A 9808-nucleotide genomic window follows, 5' to 3' on the forward strand; every position below is an offset into this window, starting at 1 on the left:
TTCCAAAATCATACATCTGCCTCCGCATGCTGCAGTGAGCTGTAGCGGGTAACATCAATGAGCCTATAGCTGAGCCAGCAACTCATGCAGATATTAGTCTAAACACCATATTACTTAATATAAATATTATTTGGCAACAGCTGTGATCTCTCTCAACTATCATCTGGTTTTCTGAATATTTTTTTTTTTAATATTGGTTTTGATTTTGATGTAATAAGCTTTAAGGACAAGGGTTGTGGTTGTGCCATATCTTCATATGAAACTGCTGCAGTGATAATGATGGGGCTGTTAGTGCCTCCTTGCTAACAGGGGAAAAAACTGGTAGCCTCATCAGCAGAGTAACCACACTGATGGCCCTTCTTGCTGGGATGTGAATTTTGTCATTGGACCACTCCAAATTTTTCCTTGGACACTGAGTTTCCTTCATATTCCCCACCATCACCCCTCTCCCCATCTTCCCATGGCAGAATAACTGTGGACTCTCCTTAGTCACCGGATTTCTCTGAAGTTCGTACTTTGCTCTGGAGTAGCAGGTAGAAGCAGCCAAAAAAACCCAGCCACGTTTGAGGATGGATGGCCATTTTGCATCTTTATTTGGACCGCTGCCTAGTGGATCGTTATCATTTGGCTTGGCACGTCCTGCTGCTGCAGGCTGCCTATTCCTGCAGATAAGGTGTCTGCTACTGGTAAACAGCCTAAATGTTGGGGTGCAAGCCTTGTACCTGTAGTCTCACCCCTCTGCAATGCTCTGGGGTGGCCCATGGGGTGCTGTAGATCCCACCTTAGGGAGAGGAGGGGGGGATGTCTCCCATGTTCTGTCAGGCTTTCTTTCCCCTTGAGAATCCTTTCATATACTGGCTAACGTGTGTCCTGTTGAGAAGATCTCAGGAGTGAGGATTCCTACATAGACCTAGTGCAAAGATGACTTATTCAGGACACTTTAAGGATTTCTTTAAAAGTTTTGGAGAAAACCAGTGATGCTAAACATCATAACTTCCCCTGTATATGAAAAATCAAAGCCTTTCTGGAGCTGAAGGAACTGTTAAATTGTCAGTCTAGAAGTACACCTGCAACCTGTGCAGAGCCTGACTAATGACAGGGTAGGATGAAATGCAGTTGACCTGTATTTATCTCAGGTCTTTCTGGGAGATGCTGGTGCCCACACTGAGCTCTCACCTCATGCAGTACCCAGGTGACGTCGTTTCTAGGTCTGGCTCAGTTAAGCCTACACAAGTTACAGGCAGCCCTTCAGAGTGTGCTGTGTTCATCCCCTTGGATGAAACCAGCCCAAGCTGAAAGCTGGAGCAGGATTGCTCCAGACTGCACTAATAACAGGCACACTTAATTTGAGTCCTTTTACCGTTCTCAGCTGTATCAGTCTGCCTTCACTGAGGTGCCACCTTTCAGACACTGCTCATCTTGCTGCTCTTTGTTGAGAACTCTATTGAACTATTTAGCATTTCCACATCTCCAAAGAATCCTCCAATTCAATGTAGCACAAGGTAGTGAGACGGCAAAGCCTGAGGGTCCCCCCACTCTACCCTGACTACTGAAGAACTGTTTTTTAGAGGACTATGATGTTTCTCAGGCAAACCTCAGAAGTATATAAACCCTTTGACAAACCAGATCAGTAATTTCAGTGTTTGTATTTGCAGTGCATTTGCATACACACGAGGATATTTGTAGGAACTTCATAGAAAAGTGAGTGGTCTTACAGCTGTATCAGCCTAAAAAAAAAAGGCAAGGCTTGAGGGCTCTACCTCTTTGCTGAGTGTAAACAAAGAAATGCCAAAAAGGACTTTTAATAACTGATGTTGAATAGAAGTACCCAGTTGCTAGTGGGGGGGATGTGACCATTTGGAGAGAAACGTTGTCTCTATCCTGGAAGGTGTATGGGATGCTTTCCAGAGTGCTTGGGAACTCTACCTGGCCAGCCAAAATAAAGCCAATTGAATTAATTCCCTTTCCCTCTCTCTCATCTCCATGTTCCACAGGCTAAAAATTACCTGTCTTAGCATGCCAACTACCTCATCTCTGGTGGATGGGTAGAGTGACAGATAACCTGGTTAAATTTGGAGCAGTTCTTCTCAATTTACTGTTTAGCTGTGGAGTGAGGCCGCTTAGGTTTCAGAGCTTGGGGGGATAAAGGGCTGTGTGTTACGAGACACTTTCCCAATGTACTCGCTGGCCTTACAAAAGGTGTTACCTCCATCTAGAAGTGCTGCCATGCTGGAAGGGCGAGGGCACTCCTTTAACTTTGGCATTTCCTGACTGCGGGTTTTTTTGCATGGACCTTGCTTTTTGTCTTTAGTGTATTTGCTTTTTATGCCATGGAACAGGGCTGCTTAGTAGTTCCTTTGCTAATATTTCCTCCTTCATGTAATTCAGTTTATTTTTTCTTCTGCTGCTGTATAGCAGAAAAAGGAACTTTGCACCTGTGAAATCCATATTTCCACCAGAAATGGTGCAAGGATGGTATTAGTGGATGCCCAGTGCAGGTTCTTGCTGTCGTGCCTGTGGATTAGGGGCATTCTCATCCTTCTGGTAGGGGAGGTGACTGCAGTGAGTACCTCCAGTAACCTGCCCGCAGGCGCAAGCCCCCTTGCATCCAAATTATGTGCTGGAAGGAGGAAGGGAGGGCAGATTGAGCTTGAATTTCTGCATCCTTTCAAAATGAGAGTTTTGACTTCACACATGGTAAAGCAATATATGGATCATGTACCTTTTCCAGAGAGCGGCTAGGTTTTGTAACATCAAGAGGGGTGAATAACATGCAGCTTCCAGTGGCTTTTGGTGATGAAATCTGCATGAACGTGGCATGTCAAGGCCAGAGACACTGGTGCATCGCTGCATGTATGATGGGAAACAGTTTCAGCAGGGGACTGCTGATGCATTTTGCTCAGAATGCAAGCTGCTTGGACTTTCCTTGACAATAAAAGGAAGCAAATAGCTTTTTATTCCTCTGTGGTAGAGCTTAAGCTGCTTATTTTTGATAGATGTAGCGATCAGCCATTGTGACCTGAATGTAGTATATCAAAGATTCCTAAAGAAAGCGCTTTTTCTGTTGTTGCTGGATCAAATAGCCTAAAATTAGCAAAGACGCTGTTTTAAAGGGTGTGTTCTGGGGTAAGTAGAAAGTAAAAACTTCTTGGCTGCATTCCCCCATAGGAATGTAAACAGTTTTTACTTTAAAATCCATATTGTACATGATCTTTAGCTCAAAGCCGTGAGGTGACTGGGTTGTAACATGTCCTTTTTCATTCTTCCCTTCTCATTTCTCAGCTTAATACAAAGACTTTCCCTAAATGTTTTTCTGCTCTGGCCCTGCAGAAGCTCCTTCCATATCCCCATATTCTTTCTAATACTCATTTTTTTCCCTTGACTTTCCCTGTTCCTGCTATTACTGTAAGTAACTTAAAGAACAAAATTTTTTCACTGACATGGTTTACCTTGTAACAAGTTAATTTGGGGGTTTTTTTCCTATTGCCCACACCTTTCTCTCCCATGCTTAAAATTCATCAAAGGGAGAAAATTGTCAGATGGGCACCTTGTGAGACTGTGTAGCTATCAACTACACCTAACAGTGAGCATCGTTGTGTCACAGTGGTAATCGAATAGCCTGGCTCCTCTTGGCCTTTATATAGTAATTTGTTAGATGCTGATAGGATCAGAATTCCTCCAGTCTAATGTAAGTAATCTTGGCCAGAGAGTCTCTGTTGGTGATACGCTTGTTGCCTTCATTCCATTTCAGAGCAACTGCTTTATTTTTATTGGTTTGCTTTATGGAGCAAGATGAGCGTCTCCATTCACCTCTTCTCCCACCCTCCAAAATACTCCTGTTAGTGAATCCAAAGAGAAGAGCATTGCTCTGAACCCAACATGCATCGTGGTGGTAAATGCTGCCTTCAAATCTTTGCACGCAACCAAAGCCCTAAATGGTTAATGCAGGTTGTAACACTTGCGTCCCTATGAACAGCTACCTGGTGAGAAAGCATCATGGTCCTGCGTGGCTGTGGACTGCGTTGAGTGCTCGATGTGGACCCTTCCGAATGTTTTGAGTTACGAACTGAAAAATCTATACAATTTTTTTAAATTTTTCCAACTTGGACAAACACATCTAAATTCTTATAAATGTTCTTCTCAAAGGCTTTCAACCCACTGTCAAATTTTCTCTTCCCAGAAAGCAAAATCTTAAGCTAGCTTTTAAATATCAAAATTCCCCAGTGATCTCTGTAATAGTTCCAACAAATTGCTTTGCAGACCATAGAAGCTGTATTGTAACACAGGACCCTGAAGCTGCCACAGATGCTGGCTTTTCCTTTTGAGCATTTGAACAGAAATTGAACATAAGTTTCATTTTAATAATGCTCCAGTTCACTACTGATCTGTAAAGGCAGGTCTGAGGTATAAGAACCCTTGCTGAAGCTGCTGGTCTCGACTCCTCTTTGTGTAGATTTCTTCACAAGTTTCAATGCACAAGAGCGTAGAGTCCCTTCAGATGTAAAAATGTGGATCTTGGTGCTGGAAGTGCCCATTAGCGTTTCATTTTTAACTTCCACCAGTCATAAGAGGCTACACAAGATTAATGTGATATTAAAAATAAATACTGTAGCTTTCCAAAGGAGGTAAAAGAAACTGCGTAACATCTAAAATGCCTTATAAATTAAGGCTGAAAGTAGGGGGTGGGGGGGAGGGGGGAACAAAACACAGCCCCCTTCTCAGACTGCCAAAGCACGAGTTACATTCCCAGACAGTTAATACAAGTGGGGGAGCTAAAGCAAATCTATTTGTCGTCATCTTGCAATTTTAATGTCCAGATATTTTTTGTGTGGAAGGATTGATTACATGTGTTACATGATCTGTTAAAGACGGCAGCAATTCTAACCTTTCAGTTCAGAAATGTGCTATTTCAGGGCAACACTAAGCAGATAACCACTATACCCACAAGAAAGGCTTGGCTGGTTGGGTTTTTTAATCTTGTATTATATAAACAATGGGGTTTTTGGAGTCTGCAGATCCCCTCCAAATTCAAAAGGAAATTCCTGCAAAAGGAGGGGTTTAGTATGGTCAATTATAAAATTACAGCTCAAATGGCAGCATTTCGGGAGCCCCACAGGTGCGGAATGGAATGAAGCAGCATACTGGGAGAATGTCTCTATGGCCATAGGTTTTACATACTGTTAGAGACAATCGGTTACTAGAGCAGGTCTTCTGGCATAAAGGTTTTGAGTTATATTGATATTTGTCAGTTACTATGACTTCTTTTTTTTTCCCCCCCCCCTCCCCCCTTCAATTGCATCATACCCTTAAAAAAATGGTGGTAAGTGAGAGATCTGCATGCTTTGGAGTTTGTTTAATCTCCGCTTCAGTCTATACAATGCACAAGTCATAATGTTAACACTTTTTCTTGAAACTTCATTCACGTTCACAACTAATTTGGATTTCAGTTTGCTGTTTTTAATCTTTATTTAGTCTAATTTTGTACTTATTTTCCTGTTGTTCTGTTGCCCCCTGATTTCGCTAAGGTTTCGGTCTTTGTCTGTACTGTACTGGGGATGCTTTTCCAGCAGTTAAATGGCTGACCAGGATAGTAACGCACAGAGAAATTTTCCTTGGTGTTATTTTATCTTCATTTAGGTTATAGATGGGAAAAGGACGAGTGGTGGTGATCCACTGTATAGTCTTAAGTATTCCAATAGGCATTTTTGTTGGATCTTTGTTAGGAAAACACCTGATGGCAGCCTTTATAAATGTGAAGCTTTTTTTTTTTAAACACACAAAACTACTTATCTGAAATAGGCATCTAAATATTTTAACAGAGAAGGAAAAACAGTTATTTTCTAGCAAGAGAGCACTTGTATCTTAATGGTGCAGTTTGATATTCTGAAGTCCAGCCAAACAAACTCTCAAAGATGTCAATTATGCTTGTTAGAAAGCTGAGATAACAGAGTCTGAAAGCAGAATGGCATGGGTAGCAGTACTGATCTGGGGGTGGGGGGAAGTAAGGGCTTGCTGTCTGTCCTAGGCTCTTCCCAGCCAGCACGCGGAGTACATAGCGCAGCCTGCTTTAAGATCTTTTGTGAATCAAAAGATGTTTGCAGAGGGAAGTTCTAGATTTACTCTACTGTGCTTTGTGTTTCAGTACCTGATGTGTCTCTGTATATCTCCACTGTATATACAATAGCACATTGATGTCTGGTTGTCCTTACTAGTCCTAGTTCTCTCTGTATCTTGTCCGATAGTGTACTGTTGCTGGTAATGGACTTCTGTGGACACTGGTGTGTCGCTAGTGTGTTATTTTGGCTGTAAAGCTCTTGGTTTCTGGTCAGTTCTTTATTTTTTTGAAATACTTTTTTTGTTCCGGTCACTGTCTGTGCTAGCGGTGGCTTTGCCTATCCGTTGCCTTGAAAGGTACAGGTGGAGTAATGTCCCCTTTGACCGACATTACTCCTAGCGTGTGCTCATGCAGATGCCTACACTGTTAAGACTGTAATTTCCATAACTGCTTCATGTGCGCTAAGCACCCTTGTGGAATCCTGCTGAGAGTTTCTTAAGACTTCAATGAAAAATCCTGCTAGCATGAGGTGGGAACAGCAACTGTTGAGTGCCAAAACCAGCAGGTCCTGAATTGGTCCCCCCAAAATACTTCTACAGGAGCGTTAAGTTTCTGGATTGATTTTTGTACTTCTGTTTAAATGCATTTCTGTCTTCTGTATTGCAGCCTGGGGGCAAAATATGGTGGCTTATAATTAAAAAAATGTTCAATTGGTCATGAGAGTGCTAATGCGAAACATTACTCATTGGCAGATCTTTTTCCAATTCTTAAAAGAGAGTATTTTTGACAAGAGACACAGGCAGAACAATGCTTTTAGTCTTCTGTAGCTGAAGTCTGTTGTGTCTGGAGGTGTTACACCACCTCTAACTCTTCCTGGTGTTTTGAGCCCTGTGCACTATTGGACACGCGCACAATGTCTGCTCCTATCCAAGGACTATGTTTGGATACTTGAATCAAGTATTGCACCTTCAACCTCCTCCTAACCTGGTCCGTTCTAATTAGACATTGAGAAGAACGGAATGCGTAGAGGTTGTATAATCCATGGGGGAAGATGAGCATATGGTGTATATACCGGCAGTTACCCATCAGCAGTTGAAGAATGGCTTAAAAAAAAAAATTAGAAGTATATATATAAAAATTATATTTTAAAAAATCAATGCAAGAAAACAACCAGCAGGATTTTACAACTGAGACGTTGGTTTGTCTTCTCATCTATTTTTTATGAGATTGAACCACTGGAACTTGGGGACAAGATGAGTCTGACCATATCGCAACAATCTGTCCGCTACAGTTGCAGTTCTTCATGACAAGCATTCAAAGTGTTAACTAAAACCATTGAAGCAACATACCTGCCATTAAAACTTGAATCCAGAAAAATAACTCCATGAATCTTTGCACTACCAAGTGGAATGGCCTTTAATGCTGTAGATAGATTGGTTTGCTGTTTGCGGTTCAGACAGCATTACGGTGCAAAGACTGACTCTCTCTTTCTTTCCTTTCCTTGTTTTTCCCTGGATTGCATTGGAATTCTTGCTGCAGATGATGAACCAGCTGGGCCAATGTAAGTGCATTTTAAGAAAAAAATACTACTAAGCTTAATCTGAGGGTATATGGGAGTTTACAGTACATAAGATTGATATTAGGGGTGACATTACTAATGGTAACGGACCCTTTGGTTTGTTGTTTGTTAGCATTGGAGTAAAGAAAAGTGGTATCTGCAAGGTCCTTGCTAGAAAACCAAATATTGCTGAGGGAGGTAGAAACAAATATTCGTGCTGAAGCCACATGTGGTCTCCCTGACTGCCTGGTGTAGCAGGTTTGATATGTTTTTTTACAAATATCTTAAGCAATTGGCAAACTGCTGGTGGGGGGGGGACACCAGCTTCTTCAGTTGTAAAAAGGAAGCAGTAAAATGAGGAAGCAGGATGACACATGTAGGAGGGGAAATGCACAGGACAAGAAGGTGGCAACATACAGTCTAAAAGTCGTGTTGTCTTTAGCCACTTGAGTTAAGAGGAGGAAGAATGAAATGCTGTTTAACCTTAGTATGTACAAAGACTTTTTTTTTCCTACAGCTCTGATTTTGGTGCCTCTTTTTTATTTCTCCAGGAAAACCAATTCTACAAACAATCATAAAGATAAAAACTTACGCCAGAGAAACACAAATTAAAAATGCTTATCATGTAAGTATGACTCGCACACATCTCAGAAATGGTCAGGCTAAACTCCTCCTTTTTCCATAGTGGTTGGGGTGCGTAAACATAACTTGTTCCACGTATTAAAAAGTTACCAGCTGCTCAGAGGATGGCACTAGCCTTCCTGCCACACTTTGAAGAGCACTGGGGGGTATCAAAAGATTTCTTTCATAAAATACGCAGGTAGTTTAACAATCTAGTAGCTGTCAAACTCTACATAATCACTACTGTTGCTAATAAAAACACCCCAAACCTGTCCTCATCCAATCTTAAATCTGGAAGCTAACCTTGGTTAGGAAGCCGTTATCTTCATTTAAGACCAAAACGGATGTTAAGCGCTTTGATTGCACGTTCTTATAGCACATGATGTTGAAAATGCTGCCAGGCATTGACTAGCACCTTTTCTCATTTCTTTTTTAGAGCTTTAAGTTTCTGAGAGACTGATGGCAATATGACCTGCTAAATTTAAGGGTTGGAACTCTTGGTTCTAGAACTCCAGTTCTGTCTGATTTTTTCCTTTTTTTTTTTTCTTTCTCCTTTTCAAGTGAGCAACAATATGACTGTCTAAAGCATGCCTTATTTAGCCTCTCCTGTAAGGATGACCTAGCCAGATAAATTTTAATAATGCTTCAGTGTAGAAGGTGTAAACTATTTTGGGCTTGATGTGCTGTGAATGTTGCTTTTTTTTTTCTTAATCTATTTAAATATTAGAAGTAGTAAGTCGGTTCACGCATGCGCCATTTTTTACTTTCTGTAGCTGTTAAAATTGGCAAAGCTCTAAGACGCACTGCTGCCATCTAGTGATACTTTTTGTAAAGTACAGCAAAACTTAAAAATATATACAGTATATATTTATATCTTGGGGGAGGGGGAAAACCAAAATACAGTAATTGTGTTTCATTTTTAAGCTGCTGATATTCATTCCTTACTGTATGTCTGAAAGATGAGAGAATTATACTGTTCTGGTACTTAGAGAAGTAATATAAATTGAAATTATCTTAAGGGCTTAACCTATATAGAGAGACTTGGGTGTCCTATAATCAGACTTCAAAAGCAGGGATGGTTCGACATGGTGGTGGAATGCAGTTAAAAACAAAACTTCAGTTTATAAATATATATATATGATTGCTTTTTAAGTGATATTTTTTTGTTAACTCATGTAAATTCTCAAATCCTTTTGCACTGATGTGTTCAACATATTCTTGTACATTCAATTCAGGCAAACTTTTATAATTTTCTTTTTTTTTTTGTTTTAAATGATGAAATGTTACAGCATGGTGATATTCTATGCAACTAGTTATACTCTTTAGTTTGACACTGTAATTTCTCATGATTTAAAGATTGTAGAAATAGACCTAACAGGGTTCTCATGATGTGTGTAACTGTAGATGCATGAACTTGTGTTCTGTGTATTTGTTGAAGTGCAATGATGTATAAAAAGTGGATTCACCTGTTTTTAAAAATAAAACACTGACCAAAAAACACATGAGACTTTTTCAAATATTTAATCACACTTAAGCTTGTGTATCCCGAGTGCTGGGTATCCCAGAGTGTGCAT

The 9808-nt window shown here is 40.6% G+C and overlaps 1 protein-coding gene across 1 annotated transcript in view; it reads left to right on the forward strand.

Moving 5' to 3' along the window:
• The window catches only part of NPTN (neuroplastin), a 59817-nt gene extending 50081 nt beyond the window's left edge, over positions 1–9736 (forward strand). The window contains exons 6-8 of the mRNA XM_072871672.1: positions 7595–7616; positions 8165–8238; positions 8671–9736. Of these exons, the coding sequence (XP_072727773.1) occupies positions 7595–7616; positions 8165–8225 (83 nt within the window). The 3' untranslated portion in view covers positions 8226–8238; positions 8671–9736. The remainder of the gene's footprint in view (positions 1–7594; positions 7617–8164; positions 8239–8670) is intronic.
• Positions 9737–9808: the final 72 nt, after the last annotated feature.

This window comes from Ciconia boyciana, chromosome 8 (assembly GCF_034638445.1).
Source record: "Ciconia boyciana chromosome 8, ASM3463844v1, whole genome shotgun sequence".
Taxonomy (NCBI): Eukaryota; Metazoa; Chordata; class Aves; order Ciconiiformes; family Ciconiidae; genus Ciconia; species Ciconia boyciana.